General features: G+C 41.9%; 1 protein-coding gene across 3 annotated transcripts in view; it reads right to left on the bottom strand.

Annotated features, from left to right (window-relative positions):
• The window catches only part of PLEKHM3 (pleckstrin homology domain containing M3), a 92,915-nt gene that overhangs the window by 48,666 nt on the left and 17,433 nt on the right, over positions 1–26,816 (bottom strand). For all 3 annotated transcript variants that reach the window (XM_062002819.1, XM_062002818.1, XM_062002817.1), the window contains 3 exons: positions 23,225–24,160; positions 7,251–7,396; positions 1,207–1,400 (listed from right to left, as the gene is read on the bottom strand). In XM_062002819.1, coding sequence (XP_061858803.1) covers positions 1,207–1,400; positions 7,251–7,396; positions 23,225–24,160 — 1,276 coding nt within the window. The remainder of the gene's footprint in view (positions 1–1,206; positions 1,401–7,250; positions 7,397–23,224; positions 24,161–26,816) is intronic.

The following is a 26,816-nucleotide window of genomic DNA, read 5'->3' as shown; positions in this document are numbered from 1 at the left end:
ATTAAATAACAGTAATTGAACAGTAACAAACACATATTAACACACAGAGAGTCTGACACAAGTAGTGGCCTCTAGAAACCTGTCACTATATCCTTCCCTTAGTTGTTCTAGGTTGTTCATCAAAGCTATGACATAGGTTATACACCAAACAGCAGACAGTCTCACTCCTTATACCTGGGATAAAGACACCAGAGCAGCCTCCACTCCCTCCCAGAGAACTCAAGTCCCCATCCCTAAAATACCACGCTCAAAATACAGTCAGTGATGACATCTGCTTTTTTGTTCTTTGGCAGCCCATAACTTCAAACCAATGGCTTTCCTATTTGTGGTCTTGGCTTACAAACTTGGGGGATACAAATGCTTACAAATGCATTTACATGGCCAGTTGCACGGGTCTGGAGCTACTCAAGTCACAGTATGGCGTAGGCAGAGGCACATCCCCATCTCTTTTGGAGATCCACAGCAAAAGTAACTTGGCTTGATTGAAGTCACAACGATGGCTTGATGGTTTTGTTAATTTTTAGCTTGTTAGAAAAATGCAGTAGCAGCTGAATGGACTAAGATACTACTGTTTCCACCACAGAAAACCAAAAATGAAACACCTTCTGCTGTGCTGTGATCACGTGTTTTTCAATAAACAAAACACTCAGCACAGCCATGACATATATGGAAAAGATAGTGGTTGAGAAAGAGCACAACTGCTGTGGCGTCACATAAATCATATGCTGGGTCATGTTCCGGGGACTGCATCTGGCCTGTGCCTTTGTGTGAGATATCACATCACAGAACAGGGCAGAAGCACTGGACAGGTGATTGACTCTGGACTCTCTCATGCTTTGCCATACTGTGAGGTATTTCAAAGATCCCAACAGTGGCTACCTCACTGCAATGCCATGCTGAGGAGCATGAGGTATCACACCTGACTGAAAATGCTTATGGCCTGAGGAGGATTAAAAAATGCTCTCACCAAAATGTGTGACTCTTGGGCAAACAGTTGTCAAGAGCAACTTCAGATATTGGGACCCTATAAAACCATTTTCTTTGGCAGCAGACAACCCAGCTGCCCAGGGAAGGCAGATAGAAGCACAGTATCTTTCTAAATGAGTAACACCTTCGGAACTGGATTGGGGAGGCAGGAGAGGAAGGAGAAAAGCAACATGACCAGGAAACTACATCCTTGTGCTGTACATTGTCTGTGGTTCTTACCTTCTACGCAGATCTTCAGCCACTGCTGCTCTGCAGCTGAACAAATAGGCTCGGAGAGATTTTAGCTGCTGTCTCAGGCGGACAACAGTTGCCAGTGGTTCAGCATGCTTGTACAACATGGGATTTTCCTGCTGTATATCAATTAATGGCTCCTCATAAACATATTCCAGAAACTCTTTGGCTTGCTTTGATACCTGAAAAATAAAGTAACCAGTTCAGCTAGACTTTCCCCTCAATTCTTTTTAAGCAGAATTTCCCCTCTGTCAGCTATTCTCTGTGATCTGTCAGCTATTCTCTGCATCTGAAAACTTACTCTCTTACCAATTACAGAAGAAGACAGAGCTGAGGAAGATACAAGCTCTCTGCTTATATCCAAGTCAAACTTCATCAAGCACATTAAAATTGAGTGTATGAGATAATTGCTTCTTTACCTGAAGTATAGGTAAAGTATAGGTTTTGCAGCCACACGCATTTTCACTGCAGGGTAAAATCTTATACTACATTTTTCACGTCTAAAAACTGATTACCAAGTTTCTTTGCTGTTAATATTTTTCTGTTTGTTCATAATTTTCTTTTTGGCAAGAAGGAAGTGATAAGTGCCAAAGTACAACAGCAGAAAAGGAAACACACACTGCAAACCCAATGACAGTGTTTAGAGTATAGAAGTCTAGTGTAAAGTACTATTCCCATTTGCTTCTTGCTCAGACAGTGTGGTTAAAAACACATAAAAAGAAAATAATCAGAAACATGGCTATTAAATTGTTGTGAGTTTTAAAATACTGATACATAAAGTTGATTTTTACTTGTTCACTCCCAGTGTTTCATCTTCAAGAAATTCCTTTATGTCTTTTTCATGATAGCACTCTGTTCTATCTTCACCTGCAAAGAGCTACTGTAATCTTGATAAATTAATGGGACTTTTGTTCCCACTAGAAAAGATACTCCTGGTTTCCAAGGTGAGAAGGCCAAATTCGCTCTCATTCTTTATTTCTGCATTTTATCACAGTTGGAAAAGAGAAGATGGGATTATCTGAAATGAGCTGGAAATCACCTGAAACTATGCTACAGAAATACTATTCCTTCCACAGTTCAATTAGTCCCCCTAGACCTTTATACCACTGTTTACACTGATTAGGCTAACAACTGGAGAAAGGGCACACCATACCCTCTTTAGATTTAAGATTATATTTTCCTTCTGATGCTGTAAGGTAGGAAGTAGGTAAAAGCAATGTATAAGTAGTAAATAGTATCACTTCCAAAACCAGCACAACTTCCTAAGCTACAGAAGTCAGTAGGTATTTGCAGAGAATGCCAGCCCTAAATGTAACCTTTCTACAATGCCTAACAAAAATACAAGAAATAATGAGAAGGCTAGCTTTCTCACCCAGAACTACACATTGTGTAATTTTAAGTGCAGCAGAACATAACTTTACAGGTTTCCCAGGCCCTGCAGCTGTACTAAATATCTCACCTATTTGTATTAAACATCCCACTAACTTATTTGCTTTCCTGTTTTTTTGGTTCGTTTTTTTTTTTAATAAATAATGCACATACAAGGAGTTGTACTGTCTGAATGGAAGCAGAGGTAACATGCTGTGTAAGGAGCAGCACAGACAAATTGTTTTTTGTAGAACAAACTCTACAAATCCCCATATGTCAACTTTTCTAACACTGGTCATGTTGATGTTTTGTTAGACATGCTAACTGCAGCACACAAAACAGACTGCAGTTAAGCCACCTGCTTTTACAATCATCAAACTACTTGGCTGCAATATCTCAGCCATCCCCTGACAACTGCTGTATCTATAATAAATATTATTATTCTTCCACCAATGAACAAATTAAGCTACATATTCAAGTTATACTCTACGAGGCACATGAATGCTTGGTACAACAACTAGTACCTCCTACCAGGAGGACTTGGTGCCCAGTGTTCTTTGTAGGCTTGCTTCCTTGCTTTAAACCTTTGAGGAAGGTCCAGGCTCCTCATCCGCCTGCCCTGCTGTCTCAGGAACCAGAGGGTGATTACTGTGTAAGTACTACACACATGCCTCTGCACACTTATACCCTGGATGGGGCAACCTTCCTGAGGCTGCAATGTTGAGCATACAGAAACAAAACAAAAGCCAGAATCAGGGTCATCTGAGTGACTCTGTAATACATGAGCACTACGATGACGAAGTATTACTGTGCGGCTCTGGTGCTGCATGTTCTGAATGCAGCCTTTGAAGGAGGAGCAAAGCAAACCTTTCTCTTTCCTTGCTGATGTGACACACCTGTGTAGTGTTGATTGCAGGAAAAGTAGCTTTGCCCAGCATCACTGGCTGACAGGTAGGCAGCAGAAAACTTTGCACATCTGACACAGGCACACAGGTCATGGAAAACTTTCACTCACATTGCCAACCATAGCAAAAATCACAAGGAGTTGAAATGCAGTGTTCTAATGGGAAGAGGCCAGCAGTCACAATAATTCAGCTTGCTACCACCCAACATTCTAGTACATCTACTCGCATACTCACAGTTCCCCAGTTTTAACGGGCAGACTAGACAATCCTATTAAATAAGCCAGAGGAATGAGAAGATGCAAAGTGTAACAGGGTTTTAGCTTTAAATGTCATACAAGAATAGCGGAGAACACTTCCAGACCTTTCTTTTCTACAAGCTGCAAACTTACAGGTCAGCATTCAATTTATCAGAATCCTTCCTCCCTTGAAGCCTTTTGGCACAGGGAGCTCATTTCCTGCTGTTTGTCTGGCATACTGCACAGGCTGGGAGCCACCCGAACCAAACTGCAATACTCACTGTTTTTTGTGTGCAAACGGGGAAAGCAGTTAGCCTAAGTAAAAGGAAGAAAGGATGCTCACAAGATTGTGAGAAGGGAAAAGAGACAAACATGTGAAAAACACAAATATGAAAACAGTAAGCAGACAAGGAATGTGAACCTGGTGACTGAACTGATGCTTTGGTTATGACAGAAGAAACATGTCTAACTGCCAAGTCCCTTCAAAAAACTTTTACTGCAGTTAAGGAGATTTTGCTTTTCCTACCTATGTGCTTTCAGGTGTTAAGTGCATTGTTCTTTTTCAAGATGAGACGTATGAGATGAGACAACTTTACAGATTTCTGCCACTTCTTTTTTTTTTTTTATTATCTGTCTTGCCACAAGCAGAAAACAACCTCTAGAGCCATTTGCAAAACTTAGTTAATTGATGCAATGGTTTAGTTTACAGTAGCTGCTCAGATGAAACATAAAAGAGAAATATGTCTGACTACATTGTATCATCATAAAAGTTCATGTCCTAGAGTACCTTGGTGATTGGTTTGAGGGATAGATAGAACAGACCCCAAAATATCCCTGGCAGAGGCAGGGAAAAGGTGGCAATGGGAAAGAGTGCAGGTTTTCAAACTCTTCATTCACTTTGCTTCCATTTGTTGGACCAACAGGCACATTTTGGACTGTGTGAAACACAGAAGCTTTTGAAGACCGAAGCCCTATTGAAGCCCTATTTCAGTTCTAACCATCAAATGTAGTATGTGCTTATGTCCTGCAGGACTCTTCTGGGGTATGCTGTGTGTCTGTCCAGGAGCAAGTCACCCACCGCTCAGGCATTGCTGTGCTACCTGTGAGGGGCAGGGCTGTACAGTTAGGAGAAGCCCTGTTGTTTAGCTTTATTTTGGGATGTTGCTGTACAGCTTTGTGTGGACACACTGGCCAATTATGGAAGGTGAAATGCTGACAAATTAAGTGATCTTAGTTTGAAAATGAGCTTACTACCATGATCACCTCAAGGAAGTGGGACAAGATACCTGTCTTTGCCAAATCAGCACATTTAATCAATACACTACTAAGGAATCATGCAGTTTCATTATAACTAGTAAGTGCAGTGGCCAGCACTAAGATGCCTTGCAGACTATATAAAAGAAACAAACAGCAGATTATATTTCTGAATGCAGAAAGGAGATGTTGATGTATAAGTGCAGGCAATGTGTGCTTTACCTCAGAGAAGTACTGCTTTAGTTCCCAAGGAACTATAGCAGAGACAGAAACAAAAGCACATGTATGCAGAATTGAACAGAAAGGGGAAAACCCCAAAGATTTCATAAAAGTAACAACAACTACTTGTTATTTTAATGCTATACGTGAGCAGGATAGAGTTCAGGAGATCCAGTCAGTGATCTCAGCTCAACTGTCATATTGCCACTGCAGCTCATGATGTTGTCTTCACCCTTCCTCCCTTAGGATCTGCTCTAATAGCTGAGGTTGCTGCAGCATTTTTCTACCTAAGGGACAGTGTTCCTTTCTTAAATCCATCTCTCTGAGCACTTTGGCATAAAGACTAGTGAAGTATCTGCATACAATTTGCTTATACTCCCAAGCCACCTCATAGCTGTTCTGTCCATCTACAAAAAGTGCAAACTGATGACTTCTCTAGCTGGGAAACAGGGCAGGACAGGGAACGCAATGATAAGTGCCCTTCATCTGCACACTGGGCGGAGATAAGGAAGGCAAACCACTCTGAGAAAGAGACAAACTGGGGAGGAACCTCCTGCACCCGCCCAGGGATCTCTAAAGGTCCCTTCCAACTCCTACCATTCTATGATTCTATGATTCTCCCTATTATGGTGAGATTACAGTAGATGATCTTTTCAATGAACACTTAAGCATGAAAGTCCCATTTCTTTTTGTGCCACAGCTGCCTGTACCGAGACCACAGGAAACAGAGCATAGAGCATAGTTTGTACCTTTGCAGGTTTAAAAACCAAATTTTTATTTTCTTGGCAGTATTACTGGCAGCTTGATATGAGGTCTTTGCCTTACCATCCACTTGGCCCATATCAGGGCTACCTACACTACCATGGGAGAGCAAGTTCAGTCCGTGGTAAATGCATCCAAATTAAGAACTCTTAAATATTTATTCCTAATTTCTAGGAAAAGAAAAGAGTTTTGCCTCCAAATATAGGAGCTTTGTAACTTACGAATCTTGCATTTCATGGCATAAGACTATAATTTTCCTGATGGCAGGCTCTGGCTACCTTTTAATAATCCCCTCATCTAATAAATTTTCTACTTCAAGACAGCTGCTTTTCCTCTAATAGAGCTTTTACTGGTTGGGTTTTTTTTTTTTCCTTTTCAAATAGCCCATAATAATAATATTCGCAGACACAAAACATCAAACAGCCTCTCCTAACAGTAGCTGCTAGGTCTGAACTCTAGCATGGTCTGGATTCCTTACGAGTTTGTTATTGTTTCAGTATATGCTCTCTGAGATGGTAAAACAACACTGCTACCATGTTTGCTGTCATAATGCTTTGAGGCATGTAATCAGTTGCCCCTAACTAGCAACTGGCCACTGAAGCAACAGCAAACAGCAGAGCACAGGAGTTTTAGAATAGCTGCTTATGTGGCAAGTGAACAACTTTGTAATTTTCTCTTTATGTTAATTTTGGCTGTCTGGTCCAAAGAAGTCTATAGCAATGTCCTTCTAGTTTCCTCTATGTTCCTGCAAAGAGACAGGACATACTGGACCTTGCAAACACCATGTTTGAGTTACGGTTGGACTAGATGACCTTTCGAGGTCCTTTTCAACCCAAGATTCTGTGATTCTGTGAGTATGACAGTTTCCTGTGCTGGCTTCCACAATTTAGCATCTGTCACCAAACAGTGTTAATCCACAGTCCCTCATGAAACAGGTGTTCCTCAAGGGCCCAATAACTGCAAAGATTAGGGCTAAAAGAGAGGTTTCAGTGTTCTGTCCCTCTCTGTCTCTTGAACAACCAGATAGACGATGCTGGAAAAGATGCTACCAAGAAGGAGGAGCATGGCTGCTCCTGTGGAGGAATGCCTTAGGCCTGGCTGAGGAGACTGTGAGAAAAAAATAAACATCTGTCTCGTTGAGAGCGTGTGGGTCATTCTGGCAAGAGGGACAAAGAATACAATATTAGCAGACAATGCCTATAACCTTAAACCTGTTGCAATTATCTGCATTCCTGTCTAAGGAGCAACTAATTTCACTTGCTAGCAAGCCAATCTGCAGGAAGATTACCTTGTATTTAGAAGTGTCCCAATTATGAACTAGCCGTGCAGGGATGAGGAAGCTGTCATCCACATGGCAGGTGCTGCAGTAATACCATCCACTGTAGCTGCACACTTTGGCTTTCCCATTGGACAAGCCTATGGAGCGCTGACAGCCTGAAGAAGAGAGAGGGGAAAAAGTCTGGGTTTGTACACCATGCCATAGGTACATACTCAAGGTGCAGTAAGAAAAGTAATTATTCTCCCATCTGAGACCCTTTTTGAATTTCAGATACTTATTTTACCAATGAATCATTTCTAATTCCTTAAAAAATAGAAGAATAAATATCAGTATTCTTTAACTAGCACTGAGCAAGCATACACTAACTTGGGCATCTATGAGTTCAGAGAGCACTCTGAACTTGGCACTTCTCAAGAAACAAAGGCAGAAGACCAACTTTGAGAAGACCAACTGAGCATTTAAAAGGCATAGCTACCTGAAAACCATGATCTGAAGCTTAGACAGGGAATACCAGACGACAGAAGTACTGTATGCTTGCTCCAGACAGCTCCCATTTTCCCATAGCAGAATGGGAATTGGCTGCCTGGAGGAGCACAAGTCAGCTCCTGCTGCCAGCTAAGAGAGATGCTGACTTGGCAGGTAGGATTAGGCCACAAAATTAGCACAGCCAAGACAAACCACAGTCAGACCATGAGCAATAACTGGAAGGAGCAGTCACATTGAGAATGAGTAGTCCTTGACTAGCATCAGTGACACCACTCAGTTTCCTGCAGTTTTTTTTTTTTTCCCTTATGATTAGATCACCCTGTGTCTTACAAGGTCTGAGGTCTGCCTGATACTTCTTTCACAGCTGGATCTCTTGCCTCTTCCCATGCTCTCTTGTGTGGAATTCATGGGGTAAAACAATGTATTCAAAAGCTGCTGCTTTAGTTGGAAAGAACTAATACAGAGCTCTCCTTCACCTGACCATCTGCTTTCACAAAACACATAGAAACTCAATCTATTTGACACTTCTGTCTTTCCTTCAACTGCATCTAAAACAAGCCAACAGGTTCATATAATACAGAGTGGAGGGTTGAAGACAGACAGCACAGTCACATTACACAACCTTCTCAGTAAACGAGGCTAGAAATATTTGGATGAGATACAATGAGATGTCTGTAGTTGTTATTAACACCTCTTTGACACGGCACACATGACAATATTTCTGCTTCTCCTTCAAATGCTAGTGTCATATGACATATACAGCTATAGACACAATTACCACCGGAGCTCCACTCCAGCATGTACTGTATGCTCTGCTGGACCTGGTTAGTAAAGCTGATTAGTAAATCCTTGTACATCACTTTTATGGCAAGTATACTGGTTAAACAGAGTTTTTCAGGCAGTAGCCAACTCATTGAGTGGTTTTATCAGTATAACTGATTTTGTTTAGAGTAATTATGTAAGTCTTTCCACTGAAGGCATCTTTTTTTCCAAGTAGACGTTATCCAGATTGGAGCAAAGATTGCAGCTCAACTACTCTAGGCATAAATCAAACTCCTTCTCCCCATTAGGCGATGTCCCCTCTGCTTGCATTAGAATAACTGGAATAACCCAACCAACACCATTAGTTTACTTCCTCCTCTTCCACCTTTCAGAGTCATTTGGCCTCTCATTCTTGGCAGTACACACAATCAAGTGAGTCAGTGTAAGACACATCCTGTTTTCGCCTCTCCCTTTTATTTTTTTTTAACAGTGAGGATATACAGGTTCTTAAAAAAGTCAAATATATAAACAGGTCAGTCGATGAAAGAGACAGGTTAATTTCTCCTCCTTTACTGTTCATATGATCAGAGCATAAGTATAAACAAATATGTTAAGTGGTATAACTCAACATACGTAGTGCAAAAATGCAATCTCATCATAGCTAATAATCAAACAGAAAACCTAAGCACTATTATCATTGTAGAGATATTTTCTTTTGTATGGTAAATAGTGGCAATTTTTTTGCAAAACAGTATTTTTAGGGTAGAAAGAATGAAAGTATGCCTTCTGTAAGGGTAAAGTCAATTGAAGTAGTTCAGGAGTGTGTTACAAAAAAAGATGACCTATGACTGTGGCTTGGGATCAGTACTCACATGGCAACAACTTCATATTTCCCTCAGTGCAAAGCACATATTTTCCCATCTTTCCTTTCTCATTCTTTCCTTTTTTTAAAAAAAGCAGTTTCACAACTAGTCAGTTAAAAGAATTTCTGTGCAGTCCTGCTCCACTGTGCTGTTATGGATGAAGTCAGTAGGCATACCTGGAAGCATGCTCAGTATCAATGCTGTGTAGTACATGCACAGCTATTCTTTCAGTTTTTCAAATGCATTCACACATAAAGTTGAAGGTTTTGAAGAGCTGATGAGACAGGAAATACCAGTCCTGTTTACCTGACATGACATTTGTCTGATTAGTAGCCCTGGAAGATGCTTGCAGAAGATATTCCCACTGCTGCGATGGAGTCCAAGTTTTTAAAAACGCAACAGAGGTAAATCTTGCCCCTCTGTAAAGGAAACAGAGAAGTAGTTGCTTCTGATTTTGCTCTCACTGAAATGTATTGAAGCATCCATTTTTACACCTCAATTGGCTGCACATTTAGCTTTCATTACATACAGCCATCAACTCATATTGGATAGAACAGAGCCTGCTAAATGACCTGCAGTATTTCCCAGCTCAACGTGATCAGATCAGCTAATGAAGTACTAGTGGTAAAGCTGCATCTGTATGAGACTGAAGTTTCCTAACTCAATGCCATCCAAACCTTTATAAACATTCCACACTGGCTGTTGGGGCCTGGGCTATAATGAATGTTATGGAGTCAGTCAGAAACAGAGAAAGTCAGCAGTTTGTCTTTGAATTGCCTTCTGCAACAGAAAAGGACAGAAAGGAATGCCTATGTGGTAGGAAGCTTGAGCAAGGGGAAAACCAAAACAGCAGATTGTAACAGAAACAAGGTCAAAGCAAGAAGATAGGACAGGACATTAAACTAAGCACTGTTAGAAGACTGAACAGAGCATTCAATTTAGCATTGTATGATTGCTTGCACCTGACTAACAAATTGTAACATATGTAACTAACAATAGTATAAAGTTAAGTAAATGTAAGGTAAGCATAACCATAGTCTAGTGTTAGAGAAAACTAACTTAAGGCCGAACAGATGGGGTGATATTTTAAGTAGAATAGGGCTGATATTTTAAGTACAATAAGGATGGTGTTTTTACACAATGAGGTTGGTGTCTAAGTTGTTACAAAAATGAAACTTTGAGGCCTTATGCATAGTGTGTGATCCTTAGTATTAACTAAGTGTCATAATTTGTAGCACGTATACAGCATTTGGAAAAGGTATATAAGTGATGATTATGTGACAATAAAATGGAGTTGATGCAAATCATATTGGTGTCTGGTCACTCCTGTCTCGCGCAACAAAGAACAACCCCTGCACAATGAAAAAGAAACCCTGCAACTGGCCAACACTCACTTGACAGGGGAATGAGGATGGGAGAGGACACACTGATTTCACCTGCCATTGTGCAATCCCTGCCACTCCATAGGCTATTAGTGTGTGCTAGTGCCCTAATTCCTATCCATTACACTAAAGGAAAGAATAAGCTGAACTCCAATTTGAAACGTCATCATCCTAAGCTAAAATATTTGCAGTTGAGAAGTCACCATTTTAAGCCTAATTCCTTGCAACCTCCTGCAGCCAGTAACTCATTCCATCTCATGGAAAGTGTTTCCTCGGGAGAGGAATGACAAAGCACAGAAGTGTTGGAGAGGCTTCCCTTCTCATCCCTATGTCCAGCCCATACTAACTGATGGTTTTTGGAGTAAGGTTGCAGCAAGCAATCTTGGATGCCTTCCCCATAAGGAAGGGTGATTTTATATACATGAGAAAGTGGAAGAAGTTCCTACCCAAGCATAGACTCATAGAATGCTAGGGGTTGGAAGGGACCTTTAGAGATCATCTAGTCCAACCCCCCTGCAGCAGCAGGGTCACCTAGATCAGGTCGCACAGGAACATGCCCAGGCGGGTCTTGAAGACCTCCAAGGAAGGAGACTCCACAACCCCTCTGGGCAGCCGGTGCCAGGGCTCCCTCACCTGAACAGTGAAATAGCTTTTTCTTATGTTTAAGTGGAACTTTTTGTGTTCCAACTTCATCCCACTACCCCTTGTCCTGTTACTGTCTGCTATAGAAAAAAGGGATGTCCTAACCTCCTGACACCCACCCTTTAGATATTTATAAATGTTAATATGATCATCCCTCAATCTCCTCTTCTCCAGACTAAACAGCCCCAGTTCCCACAGCCTTTCCTCGTATGAAAGATGCTCCAGTACCCTGATCATCTTGGTAGCCCTGAGCTGGACTCTCTCCAGAAGTTCTCTGTCCCTCTTGAGCTGAGGAGCTCAGAACTGGACACGGTACTCCAGATGAGGCCTTACTAGGGCAGAGCAGAGAGGGAGAAGAACCTCCCTTGACCTGCTGGCCACACTCTTCTTGATGCATCCCAGGATGCCATTGGCCTTCTTGGCCACGAGGACACATTGCTCGCTCATATTTAGCTTATTATCAACCAGCACTCCCACGTCTCTCTCTGCAGAGCTGCTCTCCAGCAGGTCAATCCCCAGCCTGTCCTGGTGCATAGGGTTGTTCTTCACCAGATGCAGGACTCTGCCCTTGTCCTTGTTGAACCTCATGAGGTTCCTCTCTGCCCAACTCTCAAGCCAGTCGAGATCCTGCTGAATGGCAGCACAGCCTTCTGGGGAATCAGCCGGTCCTCCCAGTTTGGTGTCATCAGGGAACTTGCTGAGGGTACACTCTGTCCCCTCATCCAGGTCCTTGATGGAAGATGTTGAACAAGACTGGCCCCAGAACCAATCCCTGTGTAACTCCATTGGCCATGGCCCTCCAACTCGATTCTGTGCCATTGATCATCACCCTCTGAGTTCTGTCATTCAGCCAGCTCTCGATCCACCTCACTGTCCACTCATCCAAGCCACACTGCTTGAGCTTTCTGATGAGGATGTTATCGGAGACAGTGTCAAAAGTCTTGCTGAAGTCAAGGCAGATGACATTTATTGCTCTCTCCTCATCTAGCCAGCCGGTTATGCACTCACAGAAGGATATCAGGCTGGTCAAACAGGATTTCCTCTTGGTGAATCCATGTTGACTCCCCCTGATAACCATCTTATCCTTCATATGTTCAGTGTCCATCTTATCCTCCATACATTCAGGTTGAGTTGTTCCATCATCTTTCCAGGGATGGAGGTGAGGCTCACCGGCCTGTAGTTTCCTGGGTCATTCTTCTTGCCCTTTTTGAAGACTGGCGTGACATTGGCCTTTCTCCAGTTCTCAAAGCAGCACGCTTTGCTTTCTTCCTTATTCCAGCCTTTCTTTGAGACATTTGTTTCCTTGTTCCTCAGAAACACATTTTTACAGGGAGTATTGTTCATTCCTCTTCATATCCTCAAGTAAATAATATTCTGCAAAGCTACAAAATGTTGTAAGGCTGTGGTATTTTAGATGTGCATGTGGCACTGGCACCTACCTTACATTTTACTTTACAAAGTTTGCTGTTTGAAAATCACCATCTTTTCCATTCCTATCTGTTGTGATTCATAATGATGCCTATTTCTAAGATCTTTTCAAATCCAGTTATCAAAGCACTGATTTTCTTTGATGTTACACAGTTCAAAGTGATGTAGTGTGACAAACATATCTCTGTGCCATAGACCACTTACGCTACTTTGTTTTTTTAAGATGGAAAAAAATAGAGCAAGAGTGAGAGAGAAAGAAGAGGAGGAAGGAATAGCTTGTGGCTTAATGCCCTTGGAAATCCTGCACCTGGACTTTCGGGTACTTAAACTTCTCATCATGTTTACCAGAAGCAAAGCGAATACTGATTCCTGGCCTTAAACTCTTGAGCACTCTTCCCTGCAAGACGGTCAGACGCAGCTCACCACCTCAGAGACTGACAACACAACTTGACAAATAGTTCAGGATGGGGGAAGGGACCATTTAATGTTTGCAGAAAAACACTTACTTGCCTACAGCTAGAGAAAGCACCTTCCACATGATGGGGGAAAAAGCAGTACAACTTTCACCAAGCCTCTCTCATCTATTCCTAATGCTCACACAGAGTATTATCCAGATAAAATCTGTACAAAGGTCTGACAAACCCTGAGCCTAGAGCAAAAAGAATACTGTGATATTTACTATTACTCCAAATCATCCCTACCTAAAGAACGTTATAGAGCAAGCTACAGAAGGAAGAGTAGCTGTAGGTATACTGTTAACAAAGTGAGGGAAGAAGTAATTCCAAACCTTTCATCACAGAAAATATAACAAAACAACCTTGGAATCAAGCAAAGAAAATAGGGGTTAGAAAAAATAGCAGCAAGAAAGTATTACTGGGCACAGATGAACCTCTCTCAACAACATGCCTGTGAGCAGAGTACAGATACCAACATCAAGAGGCTCATCTCCAAGTGATAAGACTTCGGGAAGAAAGTAGAGGAAGATAGGGTTAAAAAGTCATAACATATTTCTCTTCTTGTAAGGTATGGTGAGAATAAAATGAAGGAGGAATCCAAGACAAAGACAACTCCTCTTCTGCAAAGTGTGGAAATCAACATTTCTGCCACTTTCAAGATGTTGACTCTTATGGTCAAGAAAGACATACACAACTCTTCCTTTTATCCAGATAATCCTTTCAGAAAAGATTGAAGTAGCTCCACCTTGAAACAGACCAAACTAGAATTAAGTACACAACTGTTTTACTTATTCAATAAAGTTCCTTGCTCAGTATCAGGAAAAAGCCAACTCCCTCGTGATTGTGTACCATAATTAAATCTGTCACAGATTAGTTTAGAAGCTTACTCATTTAGAAACAACATACAATATGAAGAAAAGAAAATGACCCAGAGATTTCAAAAGGCTTTCAGTTTAATAAGCCATAAAGCAGACTAATCAGGAGCACAGAAACAACCTTCAGAGTGTTAGATGAGACATATGACACTGCTCTACCTGTTCAGCACAAACAGAAAGAGGTGGTGAGAATTACTTTAGTTGGTGGCCTTGTGTTTCACATCATCTATTCCAATTCACTCCACTATGATAAAACACAGACTTCAGAGGAAGACATACTAACAATCCAGCTCACTTGTCACACCTACCCAGGTCTGAGTTTCAACTACACTTTGTCCTTTTCCCAGTATTACTTTTTTTCCAAATAAATTCTCTTTCCAAAGAAAAAATCAAAACCTCATAAACCTCCAAGCAAAATCTGACACTTTACTCACCTTGCCTACTTTTTTGTGAGCTTCTTATCAACTTAAAAAAAAAAAAACACCAAAACATGAATGAATTAAAGGTAAAAAATATTCTTTGTTGAAGTCGCATGCATTTGACCTTATCCAGTTATAATTATCTAAGTAACATATAAATCCCGCACTATTTATGTCAGCAATCTACAAATTCCACCTTAGTTTCATGTTGGATCAGTTTCTCCAGAAATAAAGGGTTCACTAGTCTCCAACCTCCAGATTCACTTCTGTTTTTTTTAAAAACAGATTCCAAAGGATGGGCCAACCATTTTGAGCCAATGCAAACCTTGCCTATTTGCTGGAGCCCAGGACTAAGCCCTAAATCAACAGTCTTCCTGTCTTTGTTAGTGTCTTTTAAAGATACAAAGCAAATCCCCATCTTTCCTGTCACGTGTAATCCAGCTCCGCTTACTGAGCCAATCCAGTCTAGGCGTGCAGGCTAGCCAGGGCTGGGAAGACAAGCCACTGCAGAGTGACCCATCCTGCTGCAGAGCATCTCTCCAAAACACGAGATGAGTCATCCCGTAGGCATCCAAGCTTTTTTCCAATCAGTAAGGACTGGATTAATGTGGACATCCAATATTTTAGACTGCTAGTGGTAGGTGAAGTAAACAACACCCTTTATGCTGATGACGAACACACAGAGTTGTGACCATCTCCAAGAAGATGAACAATTGATAAAAAATTCACTGGTGGAAACAGGCCAGGTGATGGTATGTACGCATGCACACGTAACATTCTGCATGTTTGTATTATGCTTATCCTGTGTAGAAGATAGCATAGAAGAATGCTGCAGGTTACACAGCTAAATTCTGCCTTCCCAGTAAAACCAGTAGTAGTTAAGTCTGCAAATATAACACTGAAAAAACAAAAAGTCAAAGTGTAAGCTTGGTGTCAAGAATAACACTTCATCAATATACCAGGACAAAAAAAAATACTGTGTCAAATGGCCACAACAAAACTATGTGTTTGGAAATTAGCTTTTTATTTGACTGGATGTCTCCACTTGAATTTCATCAGAAAATAGATTCTTTTGGCTTCTGTGTTAAATGCTGAGAAGGGCCGAGATGCCATTCTTCTCAGAGGACTTGCTCTGGGGGAATTACAAACAGCTATGAAGACACACTTCTCTCACAGTTACAGTTTGTCAACTCTTCAATGCGTGGCCAGTTTGCATTTTCCTATTGCATCCTTTCAGTTCCTTTCTTCCCCCTCTCAGGGCAACATCACTAAGGAAGAAAACCATGCACCTCAAGCTAATTTGCTATTATTTCCTCCCATGCCCTTACAGGATTATTCTCTGCAATGTGGTGCTTTGCTGAGACTCTGAAGTGTTGTCTAATAGAAGGGAATGGGAGCTCCTCTGGAATGACTTGGTAATTTACTGACTCTTTAGTTGGAGGTGAGGACTGAACACACCCTCTGGGACAATTCTTGAAGTCTGTCAGCTAGGAGTTAAGTAGATAATTTAAGCATAATTAATAATGGTATTCCAATTGATTACACTCATGCTTGGGTTTATATCCTGAGAAGGTACAGAAGAGACCAAAGAGCAGGACAGACATTTGTGTGACATTTGTATGTGAATATCCTCAGCTGTAGCCAGGTCCTTTAGCAAAAAGCATCTCAACTTCATTTTCATTACTGCTCTGCAGTTTGTTTGAAGACCACTTACCCCCGCACCACTTACTCATGATTTACACTGAAGGCTACCTGGTTTGCTAAGTTTCATTTCTTTGATACAGCAGGTGTCAACATACCTAGAAATAATCATCTCTGTTTCTGCTTGAATACATAGCTAGTTTTTTACCTCCTTTTTTAACATGAAGAACTACAGTGTGGTTATATATTTTTGCCAATGTTATTTGGCTGAATTCTTCTTGGTTGCACAGCACTTCCACAGCATATGCACTATTCAGATTTACACAGCGCAGGTATGTATCACAGTCTACTGATACTGCAGGACAGACTCAGAACCTGAAACTTTCCCACCAGGTGGCCTCTGGTTTTCTTTTACATTTCCCCGTTCTGATCTACACACACTCCTTTTCTTTCTGTAGGGTTCCTCAGGGCTGCACACATGCGTGGATGCTCTGATGCTGGATAAACGCACAGTGCACGTGATGGGTTTCTTTCCAGGGCCACGCTAAGCGAGTCTTGCTATGATGCCAGCTTCCCTGAAACTTCTGAGATTCAAACTTCATTGCCACCTCTTCTTCTCCAGCAAATTTTGTGAGAAAAGTGAGGTAGATTCAAATCTTATGAGGCCAAGGTAAAACCGTGAGTGAACAGCAGTATAATATAAGCTTTGTTTTCTTAAGAAACTTAATTGTCATGTCCCAAAACAGCTCAAGGACCTGGTATTAGCTGCAATTGCAGAAAAAGTATTGAGCATTGTGCAGATATATTCTCCCTGTGCCTTTCTGTGAAAGCAAGGCCTTCATTAGTAAAAGCTGGCTTGACTGGTTTAAAGATGCTAGCTCAACAAATAAAGCTGCCTCTTGTCATGTAATTCATGACAAACCTCTGGGTTCTCCAGAGAAGAGGGAGAAGGACATATCTGTTGGAGCTTTTGGGTCTTGAAACACTTCCTTTTGTCCAGATGTAGTTCTTTCCATTCCAACAAAGGTGGATGTTTGGACTCCCTGGTTCTGACACTCTGTTCTTTGAACTTTATGCCAAAAGATTCACCAAGACTAGCTTCACACAATAAATGAATCACACAAATCCCCAAGCAATCAAGAACATTTTGGGAGCAGTGGAACTAGTACCTAGCACCCATCAGCCAGGAAGAAACAAAGCATAGACAAACACAGAGCCTATGCTGTGAGTAGAGTCATGCTCACAGACAGCAGAATTGAGCTCATAACAGTAAAAGAAATAAGCATAAATATTTTATTTGTGGTGGGGAAAAAAAAATCTCTAAGAAGGTGCCAGCCAAATCCCTGGAAGGTGAAGGACTTAACTTCTACCAACTTAGACAAGGGTAAAAGTTTTCACTGCCACTTCCCCAAGTCAAACCATCTAAACTGGACTGAAGAGCTCACTCACCTTATGGCTAAAGATTAAATGGTTTCTGTGACTGTAACTGATCACTGATAAGTTTAATCAACTCAAGCAAGTAAAAGAGATACATAGTATCTTCCAATCATTCCTCAAACAAGAGCTGCCCAAAGCACAGTGGACCTTGTGTTTTGAAACAATGTAGGTCCACTGCAAATGAAGTGCTCCTTGCTACACAAATTCAAGTCACCCTTGTCTGGAAACCTCCCTGCTCTTCCCAACAAGTCAGTGGTCTTGTTCTGACATGGTATATTTTCCAAATACTAATTTAGACATGAACGATGGGGTTTTTTCTCCTCATCTGGTTTTGGCTACCAAAGAAAAAAAGTTTAGAAATATCACTGTTAGCAGTGCAAGTTTTACTTTTGAATCAATAGAAACAGGGCCTGAAAGTCACACACAAGAGTGGACGACTGTTGTTTAAAGTGAAGATACTTAAACAATAAAACCTTTACAGTGCAAAACACATTCTCAGGGGATTTTACAGTCTCAAATACAGGGAAGGCAAAGAGCTGCTCAAGTCTTAGAACAACAAGATAATTGAAATGAAACCAAGCACAATTCATATACAGAACTTAGCACAACTCTAAAAGCCCAGGACAGGTGAAAACAAATGTTATTTGGGACTAAAGATGTTACAAGAGTGCTGACAATCCTCCAAAAGATCTTCTGGTATGTTATCATTGTGCTATGTTTGCTAAGATTTGTCTCCTAGTATTTTTATTTCAGTGACATGCTACAAATAGGTGCTGGGTTATGATAACAGTTCACCAAGTATTTGCTAAACTGAAGGAAGAGGCACCCATGCTTTTCAGCTATCTGGCTTTGAGAAGTTTTAACTATATGGCTTTTTGAGAAGTTGAATAAAGTCAACATCACACCTGGTTAATTTTTTTTTTACTTTTTTTAAAACCACATTTGCTGACTTGCAAGCTATTAGTGAAACATTTTCTTTTCTTTGATGTGGAAAAAGAAGGGAACTTGACATTTACTGCAGTAGGGAGGCTGGTTTCAGCAGTGAGCTAGAGCAGACACACGTTGCGCTGGACTGTCCTCCATCTACACACGGGATCACAGCACTAGAGGCAGAATGACTTCTTGAAAGCCAAAAGCTTTCCACCTGCTGTGAAATTTGTCAGAGTTGCAAGCTCAGGATAAAGCCCATTTACTAACCTTGGCCTCTCTGCATCTAATATTCAGCTCAGACAGCCAAGTCAATGGAGCCCTAATAGCAGTATTTATCCTTTTGGCAACTGAAATGACATGGAGAAAGCAGAGAGGAAAAGACAGAAGGCGCCCCACAAGAGAATCAAGGAAAGCCACTCTGACAACTAAAGGGGTGTAGTGCACACTTTGCAGAGGGCTGAAACTCCCACATCCATTAGGATTTGCTGTCCAAGCTGGCAGACACAACTGACTTCTCTGAAAAAATGCTTGTGTTAATGAAGGACAGGGATAGAATAAAAAAAAAAGGATGAAGAGGGGACAAAAACCCCATGAGCTATGCAAAAACAGGAGGCGTCTTCCTCCTCTATGGAAACATGAAGGCACATGCCAATGGAATAGCAATAGTGAAGGGCATCTGAGGACACAGGCTCCTTACAGACCTCCAGGAGATTTTTTTTTTTTTTTTTTTTTTTTTATAGTAGGGTTGGAAGGGACCTTTAGAGATCATCTAGTCCAATCCCCCTGCAGAAACAGGTCCATCTAGCTCAGGTCGCATAGGAACATGCCCAGGCGGGTCTTGAAGACCTCCAAGGAAGGAGACTCCACATCCTCCCTAGGCAGCCGGTGCCAGGGCTCCCTCATCCTCACAGTGAAATAGTTTTTTCTTATGTTTAAATGGAATTTTTTGTGTTCCAGCTTCATCCAATTACCCCTTGTCCTGTTGCTGTCTACTATAGAAAAAAGGGATGCTCCAACCTCCTGACACCCACCCTTTAGGTATTTGTAAATATTAATGAGATCCCCCCTCAGTCTCGTCTTCTCCAGACTAAACAGTCCCAGCTCTCACAGCCTTTCCTCATAAGGAAGATGTTCCTGTCCCCTGATCATCTTGGTGGCTCTGCTCTGGACTCTCTCCAGGAATTCTCTGTCCTTCTTGAGCTGAGGAGCCCAGAACTGGACACGGGACTCCAGATGAGGCCTCACCAGGGCAGAGTAGAGGGGGAGCAGAACTTCCCTCGACCTGCTGGCTACACTCTTCTTGATGCATCCCAGGACGTCATTGGCGTTCTTGGCCATGAGGGCACATTCCTCCAGGAGAAATGCCTGCGTTTCCCCAGGAGCCCATAGACAGCCCAAGAGGGAGACAGGACAGCCACTGGAGCACTATCAGCTAGCTACCATGGTCTGAAAGATGCTGCACTTGCCAAACGTGTTTTGACAGTAGTCACATCATCCTAGATGATGAACTGTAACATTAAGAGTTTGGAGATTTCTCTTGATTCCAGGTCAAATAAAGACAAAAAATAACACCACACACTCCCCCAACAGATCATCAGGTCTCTCCAAAGTCTCATCTGAGCAGATCAAAAGTCACAAATGCCCCAAACACTTGCCATGGGAACACTGTTGTACCCAGTAACAAGGAAGATCAAGCCTGCAGTTATATGAACATGCAAATGACAGAGAATGCTGCCATTTGAATGCTAGCAGTTTCTAGTTAACTAGTTCCAAAATATATTGCTGTTCCAAGCCAAAAATACGAAGAATGGCATGAAAGGTAAAAGTGTTTATAAAAAACTTGGCACTCCATTGTTAATCAGTGGCATACTTGTTCATTTTTGGAATTTATGAGAAATAATGCCCTGCCTTCCATAGTAAGACAGTTAGAACTGTGTGGAAAAGCTTTTGTATCTGCTGATCAAGCAAAAGAAACTTTTTTCAAGCTGCCCTTCTGACTCCAGTGTATCAACAGTTTGTCCCTGCTGCCCCATGACTACATCTGACACCACTGCCTTGGTGTATATGAAGAGTTGAAAGGTGCTAGTCAGACTCCAAGACAAACTTGTCAATAGCAAGGCACAGACATTCACATCCTTCCCTATCTGTTTATGACAGTCAGCTGCTTCACTGGGAGTAATCCCTTAAAAAGCTTTTTCTGAGAAAAGGAAAGAGGGATGCAGAGGGCATTTCAAATGGGGGAAAAAAATCGGGGAGAGGAACCCCACAAAGTCTGTAAAGAGAAAATGAAAAAAAAAAAACCCTGTCCCCATCAGATCCTCCCAACAACCTTCTTTTTCAGAGGTTCATTGTCAATCAATTAGCCAAAGCAGCAGGGGTCTGTAGGAAGGGGGGTAGCTCAAGACACAATAGTCTGCCCTGTTGCATTACTATTTAATCACTTTTCCTAAATAAATAAAGCAGCCCTGAGGTGCTGTCATGTCAAGGGAATTTATAACAAAAAACCCCTTCATTTTTCATTGGTCATTACTGTTCCTTCCCTCCCACTCCTGCAGGACTAGAGAGGGTTATTACTGTAGCCTAAGTTCCATCTTTGTGTTGTTTGCCTTTGATTCCCACTCAGACCTTGCCACTTTCTGGCACTAATTTGTCAGGCCAAACAAAGGAGGGATTTGGACCTCCTGTAAGGTCTCAATTAGGAAAGGCTTCTGCTGTATTATGTGCCACTGGGACAGGACTGCAAAGACGGTAATTACAGGAATTTGCACTAAATGGCTGAAGAATTCACAGCAAAACTTTTCTTCCTCCCCCTTCTTCATCTTTTTCCAAGCTTAGCCTTCCCAGCAGCTCTGGGGAAAACGCCCTCTCAATGCCTGCAAGCTGTAATTACCAACAGCAGGCCCCTTAGGTTAAACAGCAGCCCATTCCAGGGAACAGCACAAACTGCCTGCAGGGAGCAAGGTACAAGGAGAGTGTCAGCTTGCTGGTGTACCTCCGAAGTCTCCCTAGCACAAACTTTTCTGAGACAGGCAAGTTTCCCCAGTTTCTCTCAGTTATATTTACAACTATTCATTTCTTTGTGCCATAGTAACAGCTCTAAGTTTCAGCCAGCTCTCAAAGACTGGCTTCTAAAGGTCTGAGGCACACAACAAAGGGTCTGCTCCTACAGTAACTGCTGTGCACTCATCCTCTGGTGCAGGGAATCCCAGAGGCTGCTTCTCACAGAGTCTCCACAAGCCACATTTCTCTGCACAATAGTTTAGTTTTTCAAACTACAAAGAGACCACAGGAGTCCTGGCAATGTCACATATGTAACAGGAAAAGAATCCATGCAAGCCCCATACAGTCAGAGCACCTTACTTCTGTGGGGAATACATGAGTGAGTGCAGAGGAATCACCCCATGTTTGGGAGAGGAAACCCACCTATTTCCACATAAAAGTCTGCTCCCATATTATATAATGCAAGATTAAAATCTATTTCACGTTGGAGATGTGTTTTGTTGCCATCCCAGGGCATGATCCTGCTTTTCAGGAGGTCACCAGAAATGTTCACTTGAAACTCTCCTGGATCTCAGTCAGAGGGTGAAGCAAAATTTCAAAATTTTCTTCTCCTGAATTTTGAATTAAAAAAAATAAGAGAAAGGAATAAATTTTTTATGTTGTGTGTAACAATATTAAAATAAAACTGTTAATTCTGCTGTCCTCTTGAGTTTCACAAGGCTATCTGCTGGGTAACACACTGGGCTGGATCCATCTTGTGGATACTTATTTGACTTCCCCATCTCAGAGCGGAGTGTAGAGGAGGCAGCACCTTCACAGCTCCCATAACAAAAGAGGGAAATCCTTCAGAAAAGCTGTTTCTGATGTAACTGATAATTTCTGAGCAACTAAGGGTAGCCAGAGAGTATTTTGGCACAAAGTGTGCAAATTTGCTCCACAAAGGTGTCCTTGCCAAAGTAAAAGGACAATGAATTGCATGTACATGAGTCCTCTCTATTTTCACATCATTCCCAAACTGGATAAAATAATGATCTTGCTTAGGACTAGAGACAGAAGTCAAATGAACTGAAATTTACAATTAGATGCAGATGCTTAGGGTCATGTTTTCATCCCTGCCTCAAGGGAAGAACCGAGTAGATGAGCCCGTGCCTGAACCTCAGTGCTAGAGCACATGTCCCCAAATGATGTGTTTCAGTGAAGCACATGTTTTCAGGAATCTCCCCAGAAGGCCCAGAGCTGAAACTGAGTTCCAAAAACAACTTAGAGGAGACACTGTAATAAAAGGAAACAAAAGTGCTCAAACGTGGAAAGTTGCGTCATATCCAGAATTCAAATCTCTTTAATTCTGAACCATTTTTCCAGCATCCTGAATCAAGAAAGTGGCTCAGCCACCCTGTAAGGTAGCCTTGGCCCATATAGGGGCCCATATGTGCAGGATCTAACATTTCAGCACTGCTTATCAAATGCAGGTGAACCCCTGAATACACCACAGGCTTTTCTCCACCTTTTACAGAGAGCAAAAAAAGGCTAACACACCAAAACGAACATGGCCACAGTGAGAGGCAGGGAATGGCTGTGTGCTGCTAAAACACACATTCTTCCAAGCGACTTTCTTTCCCTGCAGCAGGAGAGAGAGTATAGATGCTGCAGCTTGGTTGCTTACCTGCACACTTGAAACTTTGAGCTGTGAGCCCTCTCTCTAGAGATAGCGTGGTCAGGATGCTCAGGAAGCTGGTGGTCACAGACTGGCGTTTACTTTTATGAAGATCATTTCTAAAGGGTTGATCTCCAGGTTTGTTCCTAAGTGTGACCTGTGGGTTCTGAGTTAAACTTCTAGTAGCATTGGCTGCTGTTCTCAGTGCCTCCATCCACTCCTGGGCCCTCTGACGGGTCTCTGCACGCAGGCGAAGGACATCTTGAGGAAAAATGACCTGAAAGCAAGAGTCACAGCCATCCTGAGTATCTGTCTGGACCGAGAAGCAGACATTGACATTGTAGCTCAGCAGAGGATCTTCATCAAGCCTACCCAGTTGAAATGCCATGAGATAAGACCTGTTCAAGACAAAAGTAAATGCTTTCCAGTTATTCTGGACAGTTAACCTATAAAGAGTCCCTGACTTGAGAATATTTTGGTACTCTTTAGTGTTTTCAGTCAAATTCATGGCTAGGAAGAGTTCCATAGGCTTCTCCAACAATCCATTGGTTTGAGAAAGGTCACTATTATTTTCAGGCTTTGGCACATTCTCCAGCTTCTCCTGCTGTCTTGTGAAAGTGGGCACAGAAGCACGCACTGCTTGCCAGAGTTTCTGCCCCCAGTCCAAAGCCTCCCATGCAGACTCTGCCTTGAGCTGTAGCTGCGAGTTGTCTGACAGGACAGTGTCCACCACCCTGGTTTCAATGCAACCGCTAACAGTGACCCTTTGAAAATGCAGGAGCGGATACACGGTGGGAAGATTCTGGTTGCCACTGCTGTCCAAGCAAAACAAGTACAGTTTGTACAAGGAGAGTTCAGCGTAACAGGTTTGCCAGCAGCTGTCATTGTCTCTTCTAATTTCTAAGTATCCCTTCTTCAGAATATTTGGAAACATTGGCTTATGTTCTGGAGGAAACAAAATTAGAATGTTACCATTAATTCTTTTTAAATGATTGTGTCAAATTGCTACATCATTCTGGCTTATCCATCTCTCCTACCCACAAATGATATACCTCAAGGGTAGGACCACCACTATAGCCTTCACCCAATAGTTTATTATGATCAAAAATAAACACTAACTCTAGATTGGAGGCAGTGAAGAAACAGTACTTTTTTACCCAGAAGTACCAAAACACTTTACAAAAAGGAGATCAAGAAACACAGGAAGAGAAGAAGAAAGCAATTTCCCTGAAATTAGCCAGAAGAACACTGACAGAGCAACAAAACACTGCAAAGTCTCCCAGAACCTAGTCCTGAAGAGTACAATATGGAATGAAGAACTGTGTCCAACGACAGTTTCTTACCACATTTCAGCACGACTGGGACCAGAATTTTTTGCACAACACTGATTACTACAGAGGAGCTCTGCTGATTTATGAGGATGAGGCTCAGGACCATCAGACATGTGCAAAAATGAGAAGTAAGAGGCTGTGAAGACTCAAACACATCCATCTAAACACCTCAGCACTTCAAGTGCTTCAGTGCAGACCCTTTCACAAACCCTTTCACAAACCTCAGTCCAAGGTGAAACCAAGGGGAACTTTCTTCATTCCCAGAAAACCAACCACATACAAGTCAGTCCAAGCACCAAAATGGTATGGATTTAAACGGAATTAACTAAAGCATTTCTGAGTTTAAAAAAAAAAAAAAAAAAAGGTTTCAGTGCAAAATTCATTCCAATCTGATTTGCACCACTTCAGTCACCATTAATACATGCAAATGTTGTATTTTCACCTTGGGCTAGACATGTGGCTCTATGCAATTTTTACTGGTTCCTGCATAAATTCAGTGGCTTTTACTCTTATCCTCTAACATCAACATTAACACTTGGCACCGCAAAACAACCCAGACCTGTGGAACAAATTCTTGATCCCAATTGACTTGTACTTCACCTTTCCAGTAAGGGTACCTGTGATGGGTCTTGACTTACAAACACTGGCAGATTTAACAGATACAAGTGAAAAGTTTTCTGCTTCCAGTTGTCCCATTTCCCTGGGAGACTGCTGTTCCTGAAGCAGGAGCAAGGTAGCCATCTGGGAACAGCTCCTCATCCACTGCCCAGCACAATTAGGTCAAAACAAAATCAGCGTCAATTAACATTAACATGTAGTGTTACAAACCAGGGTAGTACAGGAGCTCTTTCACTTGTGATTTCTGCCCTCACGCTGATAACTTTTGAAAGAGGGATAAAGAGCTAGAGGCAAAAAATAGTTTCAGTGTCTCCCTTAACTAGTTATTTCTCATGGTAACAGGCCACACTGTAACAAGTTTTAGACACAATCACCTCTGAGTATACCTAGGCCTTCAACACAGAGCTAAGAGAACAGAAGCATCTGGTCTTAACAAAGCTTGGAAACGGGGCAAGAATAAGCCTATGTAGATGTTACCGCATCCTGATCTGTACTGGGCTTTCCAGCTAACACAGCCAGGATCACTAGCCAAGCTGCTCTCACCACCCCTTGCTCATGGGTGCATCTCTCCGTCCTCCCAGGGCACAAGGAGAGTCAGGAACTGAGCGTATTTGAGGAACTGAGTTACTGTCCTGATAGCAATTAGTGAGAAAGCAGAACTTGACCTGTAACTTACAGTCTAAGGAGATGCTTCCATTCTTGGCTGAAAGCACTTCTGTAGTTGGTTGGAAGAGTTTTTTGTATGGGCAGGAGGACTCAGGATAGCAAGAGTGTAAAAGCTATGGCTAGCTCTTTAGTGAAGACCAGCTTTAAGGATTTATAAGGATTAAGCAGACAAGTTGCAGTTAAACTTAATGAACGGGAATTAATTGTTTTATACACTTAATGTGAGCAAGCAAACCTCATGGGGTTAAAAATGGCACAAGAATGCTACCTCCCACACACATTAACAAAAAAGGAAGCATTTCTTGCCAGTTCAGCCTCAACTTCCTCACATCTTGCACATACTCAGAACTAAGCTTGTGTTTAACACCACATTCAAAGTACTCTACACTTTACCTACAAACATTTCCTGCACGTATGACTAAAATCATAATAACAATTTTTAAATTGCTGCTTTGGCACTAGGTCTCAAAAGGTGGAAAAGAAATCAATATAACTGTACTTTGCAGACAAATAAGCTACTCGAATGTTTCAGCTAAATATGAAAACTGAAAACCTAGTCTAAAACTCAAAATGGTACAGAAAAAGCACACTTTTGTTGCCCAAATGGATAGCTAACACACACTCATACACACACTCTAAAAAAGAACCAATTTTGTTCCCCATACATCTCTGGCCCTGACATTCATTAGTATTTCTGCGCTAACTCAAAAGCCATTAATTTCTCTCAAACCCACACTAATCCCTTTGTAGTGCAGATAACGAGCAGCCGTTCTAGAGTCACCTTCCCTTTCTATTAATCCAATCAGGGAGGCAGCTCTTCTGCAGCTACAACTGCAATCTCTCTCACCTCCATCAAGTACAGATGATAGTTTAAGCTTCTCCTTAATAAGACAACTCGTAACCTTCCCCCAGCCACCCCCTCCTTCATCTGCACACAGGTTTGCTCATCTTTTGTTGAGTTACAGAAAGCTATCTTTCCCTGCTTT

The sequence above is a fragment of the Colius striatus genome, chromosome 9 (genome assembly GCF_028858725.1).
Source record: "Colius striatus isolate bColStr4 chromosome 9, bColStr4.1.hap1, whole genome shotgun sequence".
Lineage (NCBI taxonomy): Eukaryota > Metazoa > Chordata > Aves > Coliiformes > Coliidae > Colius > Colius striatus.
The sequence above is the reverse complement of the archived record's forward strand: the minus strand, read 5'-3'. Positions and strand labels throughout refer to the sequence as shown.